Below are 25,042 nucleotides of genomic sequence, written 5' to 3'. Positions count from 1 at the left end.
CCCAGTCTTGTCTCATTCTGCATGGGCCTGATTCATATACCTTTTATAATCAAAGCAGCGGAGCCATTCTTGCTTGCCCGGGAGAGCCTCCTTAGCCTCCAGAAATCTATTTTGTAATTCTGGGTGCCTGGTCTCCATTTTTCTTCTGTCCTAAGTGTCTCCTCAGCTGCTGAGATCTCCTTAAGTAAAGTGTGTCTCACCCCCACGGATTCTGCCAGACATCTCCCCCTAATGACTGCCTTAAAGACGTTCCATTCCACCATGGGGTGACTTGTCGTGCCCTAGTTTTCTGTGGAAATAATGTTCTATATGTGTTCTCACCACTTCTAGATACTGTGGGACCTCCAGGGATTCAGGTTTAAATTTCCAGGTGGGAATACGTGCTTTAACCCGCCCCCATTTTTAGTGGAGTAATAAAAGGTTGTGATCTGAAATAGTGCGAGCTAGGTATTCTACGTCATGTACTAAGCTGTGTATGTCAGGGGTGCTGAGAGACGTATCAAGGCACACATGTAAGTCATGGAGACTCAAAAAAAGAGGACTAGTCTTGCATCGTAGGATAGAGTTGGCGCCATGTGTCAATGAGTCCCCATTGAGTTTGCCAGGCTTGGAACTATCTGTCTGTCCGTGTTGTTGGAGAATCATGGAGTGGTGGAAGTGAGTGGTCTAGTTGGGGTTCCACTACACAATTAAAATCTCCTCCTAATAACGTAGTCCTGAGTAGATAGGGGGCCAATTGGTTGTTAGAAAATAACCCTGCTCCATGTTAAGTGCTTAAATGTTAACCAGGGTTATGGCGCATCCTTCTAATTTGCCTGTAGCTGCAACATATCTAACCTCCGTGTAAATTACATGTCCTGTGTGCTGGACAGGGACACCAGCCCTGATCCAAATCAGGGTTCCTCTGGCATAGGCCAAGAAGGTGGTGTTATATGCTTGACCACTTCATCGTCTGTGTAGTGCTGCGTCTTCAGTGGCTGTGAGATGTGTTTCTTGCAGCATAGCCACTTGAATGCCTCTCCTGTGTAAGTATGAGAAGACCTTATATCGTTTCGTCATCGTATGCATTCCTCTTACGTTCCATGATAGGAGAATTTATACGTTTCATGGCAGTCATCTCATCAGTGTCCGTTCCGTCACCACACCTTCCTCCTTTCTGCATTGCACTTTCCATCTCAAGGATATTGACCTATCCAGTACGAATGTTTGCCCCTCAAGTGGTGAAAGACTCAAGCTCCCTATTACTAAATACCAAATGATTAACTGCTGGCGGAGGGTCTGTGCCGCCGCTTGGGTCTGTGTAGTAGGCTTTTGTGGGAGCTTTGGCTTGATCAAGCAGCTGATGAAAGTCGATCTAGCTCCAGATCTCTTCAGGAGTTCCTTCTGCCAGCGCCACTAGAAGTCAGGCAGGGACCATCATGCCATATTGGAGACCCATCTGTCTGAGTTTCACCTTGGCCTCCAGGAATGTAGATGTCTGCTTCTGTACTTCTCCTGAGAAGTCTGGAAAGAGGCGGACCATGACATTTTCAGTGGTGATGTCCCCTTTCTTCCTTGCTCGGCTGAGAATGTAGTCCTGATCTCTGTAATGTAACAACCTTGCTTTCACTGGGCGTGGGGGGACCCCGGAGGTGGAGAGCAGGCCGGCTCCCTGTGCAGCCCCTCTAAAGCAAAGAAACAAGAGAGGCCATCAGCCACCACCCACCACCTCCTCCCGATTTAGTGTTCCAGGTATCCCACCATGTCTCCATCTTCTACGCATTCTGTAAGGCCAATTATATGGACATTATTTCATCTTGACCTTTTTTCGGCATCCTCCGTTCTCAACACAAAATCATGAACTTTAGTCAGCTTGTCTGTTACTGCTGTCAGTGTTGGTAAGACTTCCTTCAGTGTATTCTTGTGACCCTCCCTGCCAGATGTCGATGGTCATCATGGAGTAGCCCCATGTCCATAGCTAAGCAATCTATTTTACTATCTAGGACCGCCCAGGAAGCAGCTATGCCCTGCAGTATATCTTGCAAGGTGGGGTCCCCAGGGGCTTTCAGACAGTCTGGTCCGTCCTCCCTTTGTAATAGTGCAGGGTATTCCTCTATGTGGCCCTTGTCTTGGTCTCTCTTGCAGCCAATTTTCCCCATGGTTGCGAGTCCAAAATATGTATTTTACACCAGATTAACCTTGAGCTGTGGGCTTGGATGTTGTCACAAGGCGCCTCAGGTAGCAAACAGTATGGGGGTGGAGGGGTCAGCTAATCGCTTGTCCTGTGTGTGGCAGCCGTCACCCTTGTGGCTAGTCTCGCACTTCCCAAGAATTCTCAGTCAGGTCTTACTTAGCAGCATACGTTATTCCCCACTGCTCCCCCCTTATGATCATGCTCATCTGTGTTCCTCATCGGGGCTTGGGCATCAGCCTCGTCTGCCTTGTCATAGGTGAGGCCAAGTAAAGGAGAGTCTGCTGCCCTTCTATCTTTGCTTGTGCCAGAGGGGCAAAGAGAAAGTTAATGGGGTTAATGCTGCCCTTCTCCCCCCACCTAACAGGTCTCTTAGTCAATTTAATGAGAGGCGTGAAAAGGCACTTTAGTATTGGGCAGATAGCATTGTGACAGGCTGGCCTGTCGTCCAAGCATCCGTGAGTCTGTAGCATTTCCCACCAATGCTTTGCTCCCAGCCACTATCCCCATATGCAGGCATTTTTCTAGGGGGCCTCCACTCGCGATTCGGCCCCACTACGGATTACCTCATCACCCTATTGCTGAGGAGTGTCTCTCCGGACCGGCTTCCAGTAGCTCTGCAGATGCCCAAGTTGACAAGGGGCTGTGTGGCCTCCTTGGCGCCAAGCCCAACTCCGTGTGAGGCACTGTGTCTTCTGCAGCCTCAGGTCTAGCACATCTCCTGCTGCAGCTGCCTCAGTTACTCCAGATGGGTTTAGGCTGCCTCTGCTGGCATGTTAGCTGGTCCCGGCGCCCGTTTCCGCTCCTGGCTGCTTCTTCCACTGGTGTAGCCTTCTCCTGTCACCCGGAGGGAGAATTAGCTTCATTCACTGCGATGCGGCCGCCATCTTGGGGCTGGTGTGTGGCAGCCTCTCAGTGTCAGAATAATGATGACTCTGCGGGCTGGTTTTCGGCCATGGTTAAGGCTGGGGATGTTAGGGTTCCCTCAGGGATATTTTGGGGGTCCAGGTGGCCATTAGTGTGGCAGGATTGGACCAGGTGAGGGCCGTCGGCAGGAGCTCTGGGAAAAAGTTGCCTACTCTATTGGCGGCAAGTCATGCACCCTCTACCCAATTGATGAGCCCTAATAAGAGTGAAATTGGACTTGGATTACTTGTGTTCTGGTTCAGGGAGGAAACAGCCTGGCAGTTTGGACTGGAATGTTCCTTTTGAAGCAGAGTCAAGACTATTTTGCATATGGCTGAATCCAAATTGAGGTGGCATGGTGTGCAAGAAAACAATGGAATGGGATGAGGCCCAAGCAATTACCAGGTGCTGCGAATGATTCAAGAATTCCATCCATTGCTTCCTTGAATACTTAGAATTGCAGCACCATGTGAATTGCTCTTAGTACAGTTATATAGGAAACGTTTGTATGAGAGCATCTCTGTATGTAACCTTCCTAGAGGTGCAGCGCTATGTGGACCACTCCCACAAGTTCAGTGCTGTGTGGCACCCTACTTGAAGAACAGCACTATGTGAGACGCTGTCAGAAGTGGAGTTATCATGGCCTCAATTGTTCAGTCACAAAGAAACGTCACTTACTGCTCTGAAGCTGGGGTGGTATCTGGTGCGTGGTCACTGGCCCAAGGAAGACTTAATAAGCACAACATACTATGCATATTTCATGTAAGTTAACACTGAGAATATTCTTGTTTGACAAAATATTACCACAAATGCCAAAGGACAATGATGATCAAAGAAGCACACAGTCTGAATAATTGCAGTCTTAAATAACTAGGACTGTTCGAATGTAGAAAGTCACGTACACAAAAATGCATATAGTAGGTGTGATGAATTGACGTATATCATAGGATGTGGCTGTGAAACCGCAGCTTGTAGTACACTAATGTACTTCAGTACATTAGGACCAGTGGCTTTCGTTTGGTAAACCATTAGCTTAACCCTGGGTAGGTGTGGCTGTGAGCAGTCAGGCTTGCACAAAGCAACACGTGTAAAGCAGTAGACAGCACTGAAACAACTGAAGAAGAAATAAATGAGACACTCAAGAAATCTGACACCAAATTATACCAAGCGTTTGCAATGCAGCGGATCTCGCATTTCTCTGAGTTAGAGCTGTTAGCAGTTGTAAACGCCCTACAGGACTTTTCTTGCCACATTAAATGGAAAAAAAGAGCGCGATCGCGCTGCTACAGTTCACTCGCAGTGAAACCTATTGGTAAAAGTGCAATTATCTACGTAACCGGCAAAAGTACAACTAACTATGTAACAGGTTCGATGCCATGGAAAGCGCTCGACTTCTGCCAAGCGGGATCGCACTGCGAACAAAGCCTCGCTTGTTTTCAGTACTTGGTCGCTGCGCTCGAAGAGGGCCAACCACCGGAAAAGGCATGACGTATGCATGCATTCCACTAATGAAAGCAAGCAGATTTTAACAGGCAAGCCCACAAACGAATGAAAGACCACTGACGTGACATGGACGGGGCTCCGAGCCCTTTTCTAACTCCTAAAGCATCTCGCAAGCGAAACGCATGCCCAAGCGCATGCAACGCATGCTCGACCCTAAAAATAGAGTAGATTACTATATAATGTTTGACTCCAAAATGAATAGGATCTACTGGAGGGTTCTGGTATACAAGGTATAGTAAATCAACAGTTTTTACTTAGCCACAAACAAGCATTGGCAAATCATCAGTTTTTACTTAACCACAAACAAGCATTGGCAAATTCAATGAATTTGCCACCTTTTTAAGAAAAACTTGGTTAAGTACTAATACAGATATTTAGTCACTTTAGGTGACCACCTCTGACAGGGAGCGAGTCAGGACGACCAACAAGGTATACAGATATAGCTACCTCGACGAAAGAAGCAGTTTTTCAGTCCATTTCCAACATCAGTAGCTCCATATCGTTGACTTATGTGGAGTGGTCCTGAGGCAAGGGACACAGGATGCCAGAGATGCTGAAGGATACTGAAGATGGTGTGCGGTTGACCGGGATCTTCTTTGGGCTACTCCTCAGTCCACAGGCTTGATGAGATGATTCTAGCCACAGGGTCTACGTCCCTCAAAATCCCCTTGAGCTTGGCAGAAGTCCAGCCACTCAGTACAACAGTTTCAGCAGTTCACTTGTTCTGGCAGTAACTTGCCTTTTGGGCAACCAGGCTGCACTCTGATGACCAGGTCTAGCAGTCTCAGGGGCAACTTTTGAGCTTTGTGTCCAGGTCCCGGGGTTGCCCAGCAAAGAAGAGCAGGTATCTGGTGATCTGGGCATTCTACTAACCCCAACAAGCTTCTTCAGCTGTTGCAGCCCTGTGCTGCGAACAGGAGGTCAGCCAACTGACACATGGAGTCTCTTGCTTTGGCTGAACTCAGCAATCAACTTTTCCACGAGCAGTACATAATAGGCACAGTCTCTTTCCTTGCTAGCCACCAGGTTCAGTATGTAAAGTCCACGTTGGTGCATCCTCTCTTCACCGGGTCCTTGGTGCAGCAGGGAAGTCCTCATTCGGTTGTCTTATCCAGTCCAACAAGATATGAATTCTTGGTGCAAGGGGTGCCCTCTTTATGCTCACAAAATGCCCTTGGGGAGGTCATTGTCACTAGCAAATGGGCTACCAGTTTCTGACATAGAGTTTTACTGATACAATTATATTGCACACAAATGATGTGTGGAAATTGATTTTCTGTGAATATTCATCATTTGTGCACCACCAATTAAAGTGTCTTGATGTGCTTTGATCCTGTTAAAATCTTTGTTTCCATCACACTTCATAAATACAAAAAATGTGCTTCATTTTTGCTTTCCTAATTACTGAATGTGTACAGTTCATTTACATTTTGTTTTGGGTTGCATAAAAATTACATCCTACAGCTTTTCCTTTCACGTTCCGTGTACCCCAGCAAAATTTACTTTACTTTTTTTTCTCTGATTGCAAAGTGAGGGAGGTGTGTTCACACGATCTCCTTGTTAAAAAAAGATAAGCAGCACTTTGTCAGAAGACATAGCCTAATATTTGACCTCTGTCTTTGAAACATAGCAAATGTGACACGATAAATACAGAACTTAAAGGCATCTCCATCTACTGCTTGGACTTTTGCAACCCACCAATAAATGGTCCTGGCCCCTATTTTGGGAAATCCTGCCGTAGAACACTGCACATTGCTAATCTGCAGCACTATCTTTGCCCTTGCAGTAACGTTTCACCTCATGTGGTGTCACTCTTCTGAGTTTCCAGATCTATGTTTGCTCTTGCAGTTTGATTGTATTATATAGAGTGTCTGCAATATTGTCCACGCTAACCACTCTTGAGGCCTGTATTTGTACTCACACTATGACTGCATTGGAGATTTAACATATGCCTAATATTGTCCACTCTAGTCAGTCTCCAATTCTCTCTATGCTTTCACAGTATGATTGCAATTCATATATAAAGTATTCATAATACTGTCGACTCTAGTCAGTTTCCAGCGCTGTCTTCAGTCTTGCACCATTATTGAATATATATATACGTATATATATATATATATATATATATATATATATATATATATATATATATATATATATATATTCACTGAAAATCCAAAGGATAAACAAATGTTATAATTAGATTAAAATGCCATTTAAAACATACACTTATCAAAACCACTGAAATGAACCAGTTATAGTTATCTTGGTGGGCAGCCAGCTCCACACTGGCACAGCCTTCACTTACATGCGACCTGGAGTTGGACGCAGGGCCATCCAACCCTTCGCAGGCAGCTGATCCCACATTGTCCACGGCCTTCAGCCATGTACAATGTGGGGTTGGCCATGGGCCGTGTCAAACCCCCAAACCCTGATAGTGCCCAACCCCCCCACTACACACAAGCCATGCGCAGTGAGGATTTGGACGCACAGCCTGCCACCCAAACTCCCGCTCATGTGCACGGCTGAATAGGTGTGTCATTTTAAGTAAGGCAGAGCTAATGATTTTTCATAGGTTCAGAACATCAAAATACAGAAGTTGGGCCCATTGGCTTCATGAAGGGTTCAGAATATCAAAATATATATCAAAATATATAAATCAAATGTTTTGTCTTTGTCAAAAGGTGACCAATAGTCACATCTATGTAAAAAATTACCACAAAGAAACTGGATTGAACGCATGGAATGAGCATGCAAACCTAACCCCAATAACCAATGGACTGACCACTAACTATTCTTCTGGGTAGCATGATACTTACTGTAAAGCGATTTGATACCTCATCCGGAGTAGTAAGCGCTATACAAATGCAATGTATAGCAACAATTATTTCATTTCAATGTTTAATTAAAGTGATTGTCATTAATAAATCCAGTAAAGCTTTTTTTTTAATTAAAAAAGTCAACATATCTTTAAATCTTTTTAAAACATTTTTCAAGCTGCAAAGTGCAGCCCAAGAACTGACCACAAGGGTTCTATGTACTCTACCTGAAGAGCATAGAGCTCCAGCCAGGAGTGCTTTAAAAAACTATGGGAAGTTCTCCTGGGATCATGGATTTAATGACCCAGCAGACTTGCTGTTTTTCAATGTTGCTGAGTGTGCCTACTACACTCCCTGCAAAACCCCACAATATTAAAAACATGTTTGGTGATGTCACTTCTAGCAGCACCACCAAGTTACAAAAAAAAGTTTAAAGAGCTCTTGCAGGGCAGTATATGGTGCTCCTTGCAAGGAGCAGTGAATAATAAATGAGTGACTCCTGCCTTTCATTTATTATTCATTTTTTAAAATTTATATTTTGGGTGTCCTGGTTCCCACCTGGGACACCCATATCTCCATTTTTGTTGGGAGCTACAGGGGTAGCCCCTGGAACCCCACTTCCCCACCGGCTCTCCTGCCATCACCCAGCTTAGGTGCTGGCAATTCTATACTTTAAAAAAAAAATTATTGAGGTTTAGGTGTGTGCCCCCCCTCGCCTAGTCAATAGTGGCTGTGGCGATGCCATCCCTTGGGCCATATTGTTTATAAGGGGGGGGCATGCAGCCCCTTCCCTGAGCATTTACAGGCCGCAGGGACCCCATCGCCTTGGAGCATATTCTATTTTCAAGAGGAGGAGGGCTGCAGCCCCTTTCACCCAGACAGTACTGGCCCAATAGATCCCATTCCACAGGGCCTAAAGTGTTCAGCATTCCATCCACCATATGTTCTTTTTGCATTTGTTGCCCTAAGCAGGACGGGTGTTGTCAGATGTGGGTTCTGTGCTCACCAGGCCACTGGAGTCAAGCTAGTCTGGCTGATGAAGAGTGATACCCCGAACCCTGCCAGGTAGCTCAGGCTGGACTGTTCCCATGGGGGGCAGCATCAAGACTGATTTTTCCAAACTGGAATTGCGTGGTGAGCAAAAAAATAATTCTGTCCCAGATCTCTGACTGGGGTGAATGTTTGACATTGTTCAGCATTCTGTGCATCATCTGTTCTTTTTTTGCACTGGTTCCCACTTGTAGCACCAACAACCACAACTTTGGGCCATGGCGGTAGCCACAGGCCCCCACGTCTAGCTGACTCTCTTGCTTTCATCCATCCTGAGTGCGGCGGGAGCCAGCTATGCTCCTGCCCGGTGGGAGCAGGTGTCTTTCTTGCGGGCAGGGAAAAAATTTGGGCTTCCACCCGGCGGGAGCATTTTTGCAGCTCCCACCAGGTGGGAACACACACTTTTTTTCCTGCCTGCACTCTTGCAGGTAGGGAAATAGTGTCCAAGGGGTGGGCTCAACTGGTCACAACAATAGTGCTGGCACCAGGATATGGGGTTTCCCAGTGAGGCTGGATGAGGGGTGTCGCACTCCCCTTTCCCCTGCAATTAAATATTGTCCCTAGGGGATAAGGTTCCCGGGGCCTCACAGAGGCTTGGGAAGGGGGTGTTGCATGTCCCCTCTCCCTTTGGAACACCCTCCCCCCACCACCACCACAACCACAAGATCCAATGGGGCAGGGTAACCCTACTATGCCCCCTTAAACCTTAGTTGTTTTTTCACTTTTTAGAACACGAGGACCGAGTCCCTGTGTCCTGAAATGGCAGATGCAACATTTCTCTTCATATTGTGCTCAGCCAATCAAAGCCTGAAGTCCCACAGGAGTTCACAGGAGCTTTTTGCTCTCCTGGGAGCGAGTTGGCAACTGGAAAAAAAGCCCTCTTCGCCAATCAGATTGCTCTATTATTTGAAGTTGTGTGATCCTGTGATTCTTACGAGCCTCCCGGGAACCTAATGGTCCAGATATACAAAGTTTTTTAATCTTAATTTCTCAAAAACTACTGAATTGACCAAGATCTAGCTTTCTGCCAAATTTGGTGTAATTGCGTTCAGCTGCTTTCACAGTATTGCTGTTGAATTAACCTATGGACAATTGCATGGGAAAATTTAATTTTGTAGCTCCCCATTTTTCTCTGCCACTGCTTGACTGATCATCCTGAAACTTTCCAGTAAGGTGATGAGGTGGATATACTTTTGTTTGTGAACGTTTTGTGAAGATTCTTCAAACTGCGGCAAAGTTAATTGCCCTTCCTATAGTAATTAGGTCCTAACTATAAAATCATATATATTTTAAGGTTGTGCTACTGGACCGCTTGCTTGCCACTTATTTCGTTTACAGTGTACCCCATCCCTCACAGACACTGTAACAAGCTGGCCACCTTGGAATGATATTGTTAATAGTGTCTAATTATTTTACCATTCCAAGATGGCTGCTTTGTTTAGAAGCACCATGTCAGCCATTTTCACTCAGTACAATAATGACACACTATGCACAGTAGCTTTCAAAGATGGCTGCCCGCTGTTATGTTTAATTATTTTACTTTATTTGTATTGCCAGTGCACACCAGGTACATTTCTGTGGCAGTTTTTTCTCTTTTTTTTATTACTTTTATTCTTTTAAATTATCTTGTATATGCTAATTGAGTTAGTGTGTTTTGTTGTGGATGAATGAGTGGGTGAATACTGGAATGAGCCAGTGGTTGGGTGAATGTATTCACAAGTGCAAAGATGAGTGCCTGTATGATGTGGTATTTAGTGCATGTATGATGGAGTATTTAGTGCCCAAACCCACCAGTGACTGAAAAGGCATTTTCAGTTGTAAGCAAGATCTGTTGGTGTTTCCAATGCTTGTTTCAAAACTTCAAAAGTTTTTTCTGTACACACGTTGTGGTCAGCTCAGTTTTAGGGTTTCTCTTGCATTGATGAGAAAATAATTAAAGGAAAAGCTCCCACATTGTGTATCCTAGCCCGTAAAAGAAAATCATATTTATGAACTAGTGTTCTGTTTATCATTTAGAAAATGGTCCTAAGTAATGTATTTTTCTGTCAAAGGTATCTAATGGGAGTTCACTGTTAATTCCCTTGTGTATTTTTCTGCTTAAACCAAAAAAGCCTTCCTTGAAAAATTAGTTTGACAAAAGTGGTCAGTGATTCAGAAGCAAGAAGTTACACTTTGGCAACAGTCACACAACTTATGATAAACTGATCCTGTTGCGTTAGAATGAAAAATAAAAACAACCTAAACCCTGTAAATATTTGCATAGGATCCACATTTAAACAAGCCAGAGGTAAATTGTAAGCACTTTGACTTTTGATAATATAAAAAATGTCCTCTCTATACAGGTGTATAAAGAAACATCTGAGGTGGGATTGTCCGCCTTTTGTACTAAGAAAAATGTGTTATTTTAACTACCTGCTAAAGGGGATTAAGAGCTTAATGGAGATGTTATGTCTATACCTATTTACTGTAGTACAAAAATGAAAAAATGTATGCAGCTATGGCTTCTACTTACTAAATGTAAAGAATGTCTGTTGTGACGTAAGCTAAACCACCTCTGATGGCAGGATATGGTTGCAATATTCGGTTAACATGACAATCTCAAAGTATAAAAGTTAACTGGACTAGAGTTCATAGATTTATTTGTCACAGTGTTTCGGACACCATTTGTACACTGGACTTGAAGATGTGTAAGCTTGACTGTGTGTTCAGTCATACTTTTGCCACAGTGGTTATTCTGGTTAAAATATTCTAATATATTTAAACTTGATTTAGCGCACCTAGTCAGTGTTTTTTCTCAAAGTTGCCTTTCTCCTCTCAGGTACGAACTGGTACTTAATTCGTTTAGAGCTTACAGTACTGGATGTGAACGACAATGCACCGGAATGGACCATGGAGCCCTTCCCGTACTTGGCCGTGGTGTCCCCAGGGGCTGCGAGTGGCACCAATGTTTACCAGCTTCTAGCCCAAGATGTGGATGAAGCGGACCATGGCCAAGTAGAATACTTTCTCTTGGGAGGTAAGCTCTTCCTACGTTGCCTTGTAACTTGGAGGTTTTAAGCGGAGGGAATAGACTGTGTATAGTATCATATAATGATGGACGTACATTTTTACAAACACATATATACAAATATATTTTCTATATATAGAGGGTAAGCATGTAATATGGTACTAATCTGTACTTGATGATCTCTGGTGACAATAAACCAAGAGGCCAAAGGCCAAGTGCAAGATGGCATTTCTGGAGCATATTACATATATTACTTGTTATGTACTATGATTCAGTTGGCATGGCAATTATGTTTTCTTACAAAGTAGTAATTATTTATTGAAACAGTAAATTAAATACCGGACCAATTGCTTATTTGTGGTAAAAAAGAGAAGATGTCTCATCATGGATTTCAGTTGTAGCAGGTTTTGTAAAAACACCTTTTGCTTAGTTCAGACCCCATTTTGGCTGGATAAGTAAGAGGTTTACGAAGCTGATCTCTGAATTGTAAGGTAGTAATGGCCCTGATTTCAATTTGACAGTACATTTTTTTCTCATCCTTGTTTGTTTTTAAGAAAATGTTTGTTGTCAAAGGACAATGGAAAAATGTTAGCCTATTGATTTGTGGCTGTCATTACCTAATTGTACTGTTCTGCTTAGAGATTGGTTAGCAGGTGGGAAGTGAATCAGATGGAGAGTGGGCTTCCATTTAGATGAAATTCATATTTCACTGGAATGATGTCGTGTCTGTGAAGGAACACCCTCTGCTTGAAAAACATATGTTTAAACCACTGCTTAGAACTATTGGATAGATCATAGTGTTAGGTTATGTATACTTTATCATAAACCATTGCCATCACTTTGTTGGAGCACATTCTGTGCCACTGTTGAATGCCGTATGCACTTAATTTTGTCTATTTGTGCCACCTTACCTTCTATTTGTGCCACCTTACCTTTAAGAGGGACACAATGGGTAGAAAGTTATGCCTCACTAAAGTTCTGTTTCATGATTGGACAGTTGTTAGCCAGTGGTTACAGTTGTCCTTTATCCATAAGCTAGGGATATGCTTAGTAGAGATGAGTAAATGTCTATAAAGAACACTTTGGTATTTACTGTTGTAAGTTGCCTTTTTCCATGCCTCCACATTATTCTTGCTTTATCTCCTGTTGTTCTGCTTTCACATGAAATGTTGCTCATAAGTATGAGGATTTTACTTTAGTGTACCTAATGTTTTCCATTATGATAGGTGTGGATGCAAATTACTTCATCTCATGGCCCGTCTACAAAAATAATGTTGGGTGTAAGATTTTCTTTTGGTCGATTTCCCATTAGGTGGAGAAGACAGATTTCAAGTTGATAGAAATACTGGCTGGATCCGTACGACTGGTCTGTTGATGGGGAAGAATAAGGAGTACTTGTTGACGGTGCAAGCTTCCGATAAGCTTGGCAAGAAAGGACCGCCGGCCTCTGTATCTGTCATTGTTGGACATCGGCCCCCACGTTTCAGAAATGCCACATATACTGTCCACATGCCTGAAAACACACCAAAGGGAGAAACGTAAGTAGTTATAGGGCACCTCAGCCTTACGCTGTACACAACTTATCTGTTATTGAAGTAACTCCATCACCCAGAAAGGCTTCACAACAACTGTAAATATGAAGTCAGAAGGATAGGCATAAAGTCAAGCCAAGAGCTTTTTGTTTGCTTGAAAATAAATTATAACCAGACACAAATCAATGCATAGGATAAACATCAGAGTTGAAATAGTCTTTATTTTCGACTTTACATGAATGAAGTTCTAGACCTTTGCAGGAAGGAGGACATTTTCTCAATATCAGGTATTGCATGACTTTGTTGCTTGCAGGAATTGATGGGGCTCAGATGTGTGGTTGAGAGATTAATAAATGCGTTAGGTGCTGTCATCTCTGACCTTTCAAGCGCTTCAAGGAATGTGCAGAGGCCAGTCTCTGAGCATTTGGAGTCAGAACCTGTTGTACTTTTGTGATGCTTAAGTGATTAAGAGTATCTTGGGACAATTTAGACTGGCTTCATGAGAAATTAGGAGACAGGCCAATGCCTCTGCTCAAAGGAGAGTGAGGGAAGAGTGAATCACATATCAGGTGAACCCTGCTGAGAAACAACATACTCATCTTCATTGAATCCCTTGCAGAAATTGAAAGGAATCTGCCTATGTGGGGCAGAGGGCCCAGTTGAGGTAGTAGTGTAGGGGAATCATGGGACACTTCTGCTCTGAGTTGCATTTCACTGCTGCAAATGATCAATGGTCACCCAAACAACCGACTACCCAAACCCTATGACACCAAGTTTTTCCCCAAGTGAATCCATTTCTTCTTTCCAACCACAAGCCCACCTTCACTTAACTTTAAATATCGTCAACCCATGTGAAGACGTCCTTGCTCTGGTGGTGGTAAGACTGCACTGGTAATTTCTGTGTTGATGTAAACTTTCCTGCTGAGAGATCTCCTTATTTGTTGGAAAACTGAAATAAAAAATCCTTTCCATTATTAGTCCTCACGCACAGAAAGACTGATGGAAGTGTGTGAGAGGGAGAAAGTGAAACATGGCAGGATCTCTGTGCATTTGGGGTACTGTAGATGGATTAAGAGTTTGCTGAATGGGATCTACACAAAACAGGAAGCAAGGTGTCTTTCCATTATACATAAATTCCTTCCACGATCCAGGAAGGAGCCATGCATTTCCTTCAGTTAACTGGCACCACACATCTTTAAATGTGGAGACGCTGATACCCTTTGTGGAGAAAGAAAACTACATTAATATTAAAATAAGGCATTTATAATGCCACAGCTTTACTTTGAACTTCTACCTGTACTTCTAGCTCAGTTTGTTTTTAATGACATCTTTATTATCTGTTTTCTGGTTTACAGTACCTTTCTAACCTGGTTCATATCTGCTTAGTAAATTCCTCCTGGTCTGTGTTTTTTAAAGACATTTCTGCTTGGATCCAAGCTACTTTAAGTAAGTCTTTCCTTCTTCTCACCATGCTACAGTGGCCATTGGTGTCCAATAGGCTACCTCAACGGCCTGCCTACCCGAAGAGTTGATTCACTGTCGGCAAAAGGGACTGGATAGCTTTGAAGTACACTATTTCCTCTTCACGTGAGCATTCAGGGAGATGTCCCATTGCCCCCTCTGCTTCCACGGACCAACTGATGGTCAGATAATGTTCTGCAGACTTCTCTTTGTTGGTGCCTAAGATCCGTGTGGTGTTTTTATGGTTAGGTCATTAGCACTGTACTCGTCAGAATATCGGCATCCTACTTACTAATGCCCTCATTCACATTGCTATGAGACTTTCAATGTGGTAATCCTGCACCTAGAACTCTCAACAACACAAGTGAGATAATTTCTTGGTGTAGCAGCACTGCTGATCTCCAGGCTTACCACTGCAACATGCTGAAGTGAAAATCACCTTCAGGAGGGCCCAGGTTTTCTGGAGTCAAGAGAGGACTCTTGTGACCCTTTGGCTGGGTGTAGTACTATGATAGGGGATACACTGGTGGCCATACTTCCCAGTGTCAATACTGCCCCCAGAACCTTTTCAAAGGACAGGGAGGTTCAGATGATAAAGAGGAATTTGGTTTAACCCAAGACCAGATAACATCTAAGCAAGAGGGTGATACACTGCTTGGCAACACTTGTTAGGGCCACCAATGGCAGTTTGATGAGATAGAGTAAGGTAGAAGCCTTCTCCAATGTCCATATCCCAGAGCTGGCCCTCAGTACTGGCAATCATGTTTTATGACACCAGCTCTCTTATCACCCTTTCTGTCGCACTGTGTAATATGTGCTGCCACCACAGCAGGTGGAAGACACTCCTGAGTTATCATTGGGGAAGTGAGGGATGCCCAAGGAATGAAGACATCAGAACTATGTAATCTCATTGAAAGTGGGAGGGCCACACAGGCCTAAATGGGTGAGGGCTGGTTCCATAAATGACCAAGATATATATTGTAAAAAATCAGGTTATTGGTTGAGGGAGTTGGATGCCCCACTTAGGCAACAGCCACAATCCTTGTCAGGATAAACCACATAAGTCACTTAATTAATGTGTGCTTAGCCGTATTATAACTTAGCACAAAGCAGTCAGGCTTAACTTAGAAGCAATTAGTAAAGTATTCATGCAGAATACAAAGAGTAATTAAGTGAAAATGCAACACAAGAAAAATCCCACACCAATCTATAAAATGATAGTTTTTCCTAGACTTTTATTTAAACTACAGTACACAGTATACAAGGTACTGGAGGCTTTTTTTGCGAGCAGTGGATGGAGTAACTTGATTGCTTTTGTGGGATGGGGAGACTACAAATATTGTGCTGCAAAAATTGTCCCGGAGTCCCTACAAGGAAGGGCTGGTGCTTCAGGACCTGCAACTCTACTATAGGGCCACTCGTCTCCTATTGGTAAATGATTTGGCATTTGCTACTCAGTGAGAACCCTGATTACAGGCCGATAGGGATTCCATGACCCTACATGGATACATTTGCAGTCTCTACGACGGGGGTTGTCTCACCAGTAGCCCATCCCCGACGGACCTAGTGCTTAATGCATGGAAGGTTACCACAGCCAAAATGGGCTGGGTGGGGCGTTTGATGTTGGAATTTCCGCTGTGGGGCTCAGCGGTCCTGGAAGACCTTCGAGGACCGGGGTGAAAAACACACTGGGATATGACAGGCATATCTAAACTAGGGGACATATGGGGACCGCAGGGTCTTTTATCATTTGAAAATTTAAAGAGTCAGTTTGAGCTGGCAGCTGAAATCTACTGATATAGGCAGGTCCAGCATGATCTTTCATGGTACAGGGAGATGGTATGAGAGATAACGGAAGAAACCAGGGTTCAGAATCCTGAGGGCCCTCCTACACAGACATGCAGTTTCACAGATTTATCGGACACTGCTTAACAATTATTTGCCACCCCTTACAGATCTACAGGACAGGTGAGAGGCGGATCTGAGAAGACTAGCGGACAAGGTTTGGAGAGAGACTCTTCCCTGACCAAGGAAGCTGGCAATTAGATCCGGTTTCAGACTGGTGCAGCTCAAAATATTGCACTGGGCATATTTCATCTATTGTTGTCTCCCCCACATGGGAAGGTTTAGTGGCAATAGATGCCCGCAGTACTGTGGCCAGACTGGCACATTACCACATACACTCTGGAAGTGCCCTAGAATAAGTATCCTGGTCGTGTGTGAGGGGATGTCAGTCAATGTGGTGGAAGGTGACCTGACAATTACTAGTCCGCTGGCTTTACTGGGGATATGGGGTGACCAAACTCTACCCATATATACTTCGCTTGCCTGTAATGTGGCACTAGAGGTGGCAAGGCAGGATATTGTCAAAATGTGGGGCAAAAAAGAGACTCTGACCTTAGCGCACAGTCACACATCTAGGGGCTGTCCTAAGATGTTCAGGAAAGTATAGGGTCAATGACTGAAATACAAAGGAAAACTTGCTGACCAGTTCAGGCCAAATGCAATGAAACGGTAGCCAGGAACAGGGACCAGGAAAGTGAATATTCCCTCTATAAAAGTTACCTTCTCAAAGTCTGCTGCAAAGAGATCCATTTGCGGTGGAGTGCGCCGCAAGGCTTCGACCCAAGGCTATCCGACAACGTTGGTCCCTTCTCAGACATCTTCTGCAGCCTTGCTCCACTGAGCTTTGCCTTCTCAGAAAATGTTCTTCATAAATTTTTTCAAGTCTGAAGAAAAGAGCTGACGGGCCCAATCTTCTCCTTGTATCCAAACTGCGCTCCATTGTGGTCGGTCTTAACGTTTGACTTTGGCCTGGTCTCAAGCGACTAGATGTCTGCGGTTGGTGCTTTTAACTTTAGTTCGCTAGTTTTCTCTAAAAAGTTCAAAATTTCACAACTCCAGTTCTAGTGACTGGATTTTTGTTGTTTTGGTATCAAATTGTTTATCAAAATTTTCACTAATTCATGTAAATTGGTTTAGGATTTTTATTGTATTTTGTTTTCCTCTATTACTGTGTGTGTGCTGCATAAATACTTTACACATAGCATATAAATTAAGTCTGACTGCATTTTGCGTCAAGCTGCCCAGGATTAATTAAGCACAGGTTTATTTTGTGACTTTTTGTTGTTCACCCTACAAGAGACTGTGGCTGTTTCTTGCACAGAGCTCATACCCAAGTCTACTAAAAACCCATTTTTACAGGCTACAAAAATGTCAGCAGAAGGGACGTTATGGGTAGGATTCATAACTTAAAAACTACAACAATTCACGTGTTATGGTGATTAATACAACAATACCTCTCCACAGTGCACTGCTCGTGATCCCACAGTTACTGTAACTGGTGGGTGAAGCCACAGCTTACTTATGTAGTACACAGTGTTTTCAAGGTGCAGGGCCCTACTTTCAGCTAAACCTTGCATTCAACAGGCGTACCCCAAAGTGACTCCGCAAGGCCAAAATCACTGTATGTACAGGGTTGACATTTCCCTACGCCTCCTGAGTTTTATTAGGGAATGCAACCTGCTCTTTGGCAATACCATTTGTTCAACACTTATACCCCTCAAGGTGATTGGGTATTACCTTTGCCAGGCCGAAGATGCGGTGAGTGCTATATTTATGCACCCTCAGAGTTTGCTGAGAACTCACATGCTTTTTGCTCCTTTTGGCCAAGTAGCTCAGTGCACATAAACAGCGATCCTGGATGTAGGCCAGGGTTTGTGGACAGTTCCTGCCTTCACTTCATACATCAACAGCACTAACTACAGATGCTCTTTGGACATGGTGGGGCGTGTATTCACGGCAGTTTTTAGTTACCTCCCCACTGAGCGACTTTGCAGGTCATCTGCCCATTCTCGATCATCTGCAAATCTTTTACTTGAATACCAGGTCCATGGTCAAACATAAACTTGACATATTTCATCTACTGGACTCGGAGTGCCCTGAGGTCTTATTTTTAAGGGAGACCTGTTTAACAGCCAAATGATCTCCCGACGTTCTAGTGGCCCTCCCTGATAATTACTACATTCTTTTCATGAATCTACCTACGCAGCCTGCGGGCGTAATGGCTATTATAAAAAAGCATTTAAAGTTTTCTAGCCTAGCCTCTCTCGATCTTCTAATGAGTGATAGCCTTATAATTAAATTTGACTCACCTACTTTCCCTCTTATTAACATCTTAGTCTATAGGCCTCCCTGTCACATGCCGCATTTTCACCAGGCCTTTGCGGGACAGCTCTTTACATTTGTAATGAAGTTTGGAAGGATCCTAATTTTAGGGGATTTTAATTATTGGGCATATGAAGCCACTGGAGGTCCAATGTTTCTTGATGTTACGGATGTGCTCTGCAGTCTAAATCTGACACAACAGATTTTCTCACCTATTCACCACATTGGCCACATTCTTGACCAAGTTTGGACTACTAACCTTTCAGTCTCCTCCACAGATGTTTTGCCTTGCATTTGGTCAGTCCTTTTTTTAATCATATTTCATCTCTTGGATGTGGCCTTGCCCAAACCTCAACCTATAGCAGCTAAATGCTTTAGAAACTGGGCACGTTTTAACATTGACTCTTTTTGCAGCTCCTTGGCTAATTCCTTGCCTGATACTCAGGCCAATCTTGACAGTATGGAATAAGGCATTATGAATTGGTTGACTAATGCTTGCGACTTTCATGTCCCTCCAAGAAGCGTTAAACCATCAAGGTGCCATGACGCCTCAAAATAGTTTTCAGCAGACTTGAAGGTAGCCAAATTGGAACTAGGGCTTGCTGAACACAAGTGGCGCAGGAACTATGCCTCTGAGGGAAAAGCAGTTTATTCGTCACTCCTAAAACAATACAAAAAACTCATTGCTCAGGCTAAAGTCACATGTTTCTCAAACAGAATCACTAATTCAGTCAACACTTCAAAGTAAAATTAAAAAATTGTGGACGAATTGGCCAATCCTGTTAGGGTGACTTTTACGATCACTCCCACACAGAATTTATGCAAGGCTTTGAACTCTTTCTTTATTAACAAGATTACTAACATTAAAACCATTAGCACTTTGTGCTCTCAGGCCATGGCTCTCCCTATACCACATAACAATTCTGCCACAGTGACTGCTTTGCCTACTATTACCAATGAGTGTCTCTTAGATCTTCTGATTTAAGTAAAATCAGGCTCCCTAAATTACACTGTCCTCCTGAGGTCCTAAAAATTGTCTTTTCACACTTCCCTGACCCTGCCCTTGCCCTCCTTAACTTCTCTTTAAATTATGGACGGGTCCCCAGTTCATTCAATTGTGATCCCTTTACTAAAAATGCAGGCAATGACCCCTCTATTTTGAAAAATTATCAGCCAATATCTTTGCTCCCTTATCTAGGTAAGGTCTGCTCCTTTGTGGAATCAACAAACATTCTTGACCCCCATCCGGTGGGATTTCGACCACCCCCCCTCTATTCCACCGAGACAGTCATCCTTGTGGTGGTGGACGACCTCCAGGAGGCGGCTGACTAGGATGGTTCCCAGGCATTGGTGCTTCTGGATCTCTTGTCGGCATTCAACACAGTTGACCATGATATTCTGGTTGATGAGGTCGAGGCACAGGCCTTCATGGCACTGCACGAGATTGGGCTAAGTTCTTTTAGGAGGATCGGTCACAGGTGGTCAGTCTCTCCTCCTTTTATTCATCTAAGGTCAGTTTGTCTTGCGGTGTCCCTCAGAGTTCCTCTCTGTCCCACCCCCAACTGTTTAACCTATACATTCACCCTCTGGTGCATTCCCTGAATCAAAGGAGGGTCAAGGTATACAACTATGCTGACGACTTGCAATTAATGTTTACCATTGACTGCTCTCCTGAATGTGTAAATTCTTTCCAAAACACTATGCTATTTAGTCGCGACTGGATAAATGACAATCAATTAAAACGTAGCTCCGATAAGATGGAGATTGTCATTATTAAAAACAAGCTTGACATTTGGAGCGGTTCATTCTAGCCTGTATCTGTGGGTTTCCCCCACCCCACCTAGGAATTCAATTAAGAGCCGTGGTATCTTGATTGATGCCAATTTGACTTTAAAACCCCAAGTGGGGGCGAAGTTTTCCTCATGTTTCCTTCAACTCAGGAAGATCAGAAAGATATGCAACCTTTTGTCTTTTGAGACCCTCAAACGGGCCGTTATGGCTTTGGTCATCTCCAGATTAGATTATGCTAATTTTTTGTATTTGGGTCTTCCCAAGTGTCTGAATTGTAGACACCAACTAGTTCAAAACCAAGCAGCCAGACTGCTGCTTCGGCAGCCGCGTTCCCCCACCTTTTTTGTTTGAATCTGTTTATTAAAGTTTACAGGTTGTACAATGCATAGGCATATCAAATGTTTGGTACCATTGCGTGCAGCGGGCATCACGTTAATATACAAATCTAACAAAATTACCTTAGTTATGCAATTTTGATAGTACATGTTAATCACAACTATATGTATTTCAGTAGGATAAAATACTATAAGCAGCACCAGTACTTAGATTCAAGATCAGATCATGTGCATGCATTGCATATGGTCCCATGTCAACTGGATTGACTGCTTGGCACCTCTAGTTATAACACACACAATAATGAGGGCAGTTTGTCAATAATAATATTGTTGAAGTTAGTAGCAGATCCATACAATTCTTTGCATATATAATAACCAAACTCAAACATAACAACTAAACAGCCCTTAGATTGTCTGCCCATCACCTCTCCTGTCCCCTTGCATGTATGACGTTGCTATGCCACATATGTGCTGCTAATGTGTTCACAACGATTGTGTGTGAGGGGCGATACTACTGAATAGGCATCGTCAGTCTGCGATTGTGGTCTGTGCTCCTTGAGGTTGAGCTATGGTATTACTATTAGCATACACTGGGAGTGATTGATTAGATTGCATACTGTGCACAATAGTGTCCCAGTGGACAGCGATTGGGTATTTCCTTAGCCTGAGTGTGTCCTCTTTGTGTAGGGCTGCACTCTCTGCTTGTGCCCAGGTAAGCATTGAGCGTTCCCAGGCTATTCCTGCCGTATTTTCAGGGGATTTCCATCTGCAAGTGATTAGATGTTTAGCTACTATGAAACCCAGGTCCAAAAAGCGGTTGGCTACCCCTCTGCCTCTTTTTCCTGTGGAAAAGGCCCAGGAGGTGTACCTCCCTTCTACGTATGTCAGGTTGCTTAGTGCAGGCAGATAATCTAGAAGTGACGCCTGTCCAGTATACCTATAAGCAAGGGCAATCCCTGAGCATATGAAATAGATCAGCATCTACATAAGAATAGCATGGTCAGGCTGCATCCCTTCTGGGATAGAATTTATTTATTTTTGATGGTGTGAGATAAGCTCAGTGTACTATATATTGTCGCATAGGTTCTCATTATCCTAATGAGACTACTGGATGGGTGTGGCAGAATCACGTGCAGTGTGGGAGACTTAACCCACTACAGGTGATACCTGTCGCCCCAATACAGATTTTTTGCTCTGGCTAACTAGCAGGGTCTCATCTCCACCCAAGAGCAGGGATGATTGGGCAGCCGAGTGCATGACACAATTGACTCCTCAGAGAAATCGTGGTCACTCATATCTCACCAATTTCTCTCAATTGCATTAGTCTCTAATATACAAGGGCAAGCAGAGGCAGTATAGGTTTCAATAAGGTTTTAATGAAGCAAATGCATCTTAGATAATAAAGCATGTACTGCAATAACAAGGACAATAAAGCTTTACAGGATTAAAATTGTGACAAGTAGAGTAAAACATAGAAATAACGCTCCCATAATGTCACTAGAGTCAATGGACTAATTCCTATCTAGGTTATATTAGAGCACAGCATGCTAAGGTCTAGTTCTGCCCTTCAGGTTTCCCTGGGAAGACATCATCCCCCTTACCTAAGCGAAGGCCTGAAGTCTGCATAAGCAGCTGTAGCACAGCATTCAGCAATCAGCATACAGTCGTGGTCATCTTTCTGGAATCTCCCTCTAACGTGTATGGGACAGGGAAGTGTTTTTATAATAAAACAGCTGATGTTCTGAGAAAATGTCCCTACATAAGGATGTGTATATTTCTGTGAATACCAGAGACAAAGCGTTACCAAATTTACCGGCAACCTATATTACTGCAGCCTTGAGAGAAGCACAGAGTGAACAAAATGTCTTGTTTAAGAACACAGTGATGGCCTAGGCAAAGAACAGCTAAATAGAGAGAAATAAAACACACATGTGGCTATTGTAAAAATAATAAACAAAGCTGAATAAAATATATCTAGGTTAAAGTGCACAGTGGCAGGCCTGGTTTTACAAAAATTATGTGCATGGAGCTATAACTAAAATGGCTACACAACAGTTTAATTAAATAAGCCTGAAACAGGAATTGCGTGGCCCATGCAGCGGACCTTCCAAGAAAGTGACCCATTCCTTTTCAGTACAAGGACATGTTAAATCAGCTTACCAACAATGTCACAACAGGAGGAGCTGGGAAGTTTTGTGGCACCGGAGTGAGTCAGCAAACCAGCGCCTCTGATCATTACATGCAGGTACTGGATCGTGAGGTGCGTGGGCAGTTCTGCAGACCTGTTCCCCCAGTGACCCCTCAACATAGTGAGTAAAGAGGCATGAAGCAGAAATTGACCAGTCGGTAGACCATCTTCCTCAATTATCATTTGTATGTTGCCAATACCCCATCTCTGTAAAGGTCCCCTAGTGTATGTACACCTGCTGTATTCCATGATGTCAACTCACTTAGAGTCATAGGTCTCCTGAGCTGCGGCACTTCGGGCACATAAGGGATAACATGTCTAGTGATTTGTAAGCATCTAAGAAAGCAGCAGTGTGCCACCACCAGGAATAAGGAGTCTCGAGCCTGTGCCTTTGTGAACGGGTGAAACCTGGTGCAAAATGGGAGACAGTTTCCAACTAGATAGGGTTTGGGCTGTGTCAGATAGATGCAACCCTGCCATCCGCTTATCTGTCCATTGATTCTGGGCGTTCAGCCTTGCCTTGTTATGGTGTAAGCTAGGTCATGCTAGGTTCCATCATACCCCGGTTAGCAAATATTGACATTTTCGATTAGGACCAGTTATGCAGAATGCCATTTTACATACGACCCAATAAGCATAATATTGCCTAATTCCCAGTAAGCACACAATTCCTATTTTCCAGTAATAATGTCATTGTAATTTCTCAGTAAACATATTTCCTGGTACTCACACACTTTTCAGTCCCCACAAAGCAAACATTACCATCACCCAGTAGGCCCACATCATTGCCGTTTCTCAGTAAGCATAAAATATTGCCAGTTACCAGTAAGCACTTCATTACCACTTTCTAGTATGCACTTATTTTTGGCATTGTTTGATAAATACATTATTGCTGTTTCCCACTGAACATGTATTAACGTTTTTAATTAGCACATAACAGGTATTTTCCAGAACATATATTATTGCTATTTCGTAGTTAGTAGGTTGTTACCAATTACCAGTAAGCACACACCATTGCCAGTTCACAGCAAGCACATCATTGCCTTTTTACAGCAAGCATCATACTGACATCTTAGAGAGCATACTCTATTATCGGGTCCCAATAAGTTCAGAAATAACACTAGCAGGTAGGTATATGTTGCAAATTACAAGGTATTCAGAAGGCACAATATTGCCATTTCTATTTTTCTATTAATAATATTACTCCCATTTCCTTTACAAATAATTTTGCCAGTTCTTGAAAGGCATATATCAGAAGCACGTTGATGTGTGTAACCAGCATGATACAGGCATGTTGCGTGTGAATGAGCCAGAGTACTGCATGGTTGTGGAGTCCATTTTGGAAAATCCTAGGCTGGCTTTCTACAAAATGTAGATGCTGGCTATATTCCCAGGCAGAGGAAGCATATTGCTCACATTCCTGAAGCTGGAGGGAGGAGTCATAGACAATGAATTGAGGAGAGTGGAGAGAAAGCGCCTTTAGAAATTTAATTAGGCTTTTTTTTGGTTTTCAATGAGTTTTGATTAGTCTCCTTGAACATTACATTTGGTGGATTGTTGGGGTGGAGCAGACTCAGACCCTGTTGTGCAAGTTGATGAAACCTTTTTGTGAGGCCTCCCTATTCTCTTTCCCTCACGACTCCTACACCTGGGCTGATGATTCCTACAGTTGGGCTCATGACTCCTTCATTTGGGCTGATGATAGCCAGTTGCAGAAACTTCACACCTCCTTGTGCCTCTGTTGTAGGTGCTTCGGGTAGGAGAATGCCTTGGTGTGAGAAGCATCACTTTACACAAAGGCAGTGTCAGGAGAGCAGTGTGAAAAAGACACTTGCAAGATAAACCATCCTAAACTGGTTCCAAAAGTGCAAACAGTGGTTCACATCACCAGTCTGCTTTGACTGTATAAAAGTGGGACCATAATACTCTACTTTTTCCAGTTCCAAGTCCTTCATGGTCAAGGAATGGAGTGTGCCAAAGAGTACTCGGTTGGCTACTGTATAACCAGGGCTGGTGTTTGCCTGGCAGCCAGTCTCCCAGAGGTGAGGGGATATTGCTTGTAGTTTGGAGCTCTTGCTGGAGAGGATCTGTATACCTACCCTGAAGCACATAG

At 43.5% G+C, this 25,042-nt stretch overlaps 1 protein-coding gene across 1 annotated transcript in view; it reads left to right on the top strand.

The window, feature by feature from the left end:
• LOC138268205 (neural-cadherin-like) overlaps positions 1-25,042 on the top strand; it is a 506,556-nt gene that overhangs the window by 160,599 nt on the left and 320,915 nt on the right. Inside the window, exons 2-3 of the mRNA XM_069217644.1 lie at positions 11,267-11,464; positions 12,768-12,993. Of these exons, the coding sequence (XP_069073745.1) occupies positions 11,338-11,464; positions 12,768-12,993 (353 nt within the window). The 5' untranslated portion in view covers positions 11,267-11,337. The remainder of the gene's footprint in view (positions 1-11,266; positions 11,465-12,767; positions 12,994-25,042) is intronic.

The sequence above is a fragment of the Pleurodeles waltl genome, chromosome 12, assembly GCF_031143425.1.
Source record: "Pleurodeles waltl isolate 20211129_DDA chromosome 12, aPleWal1.hap1.20221129, whole genome shotgun sequence".
Taxonomy (NCBI): domain Eukaryota; kingdom Metazoa; phylum Chordata; class Amphibia; order Caudata; family Salamandridae; genus Pleurodeles; species Pleurodeles waltl.
The sequence above is the reverse complement of the archived record's forward strand: the minus strand, read 5'-3'. Positions and strand labels throughout refer to the sequence as shown.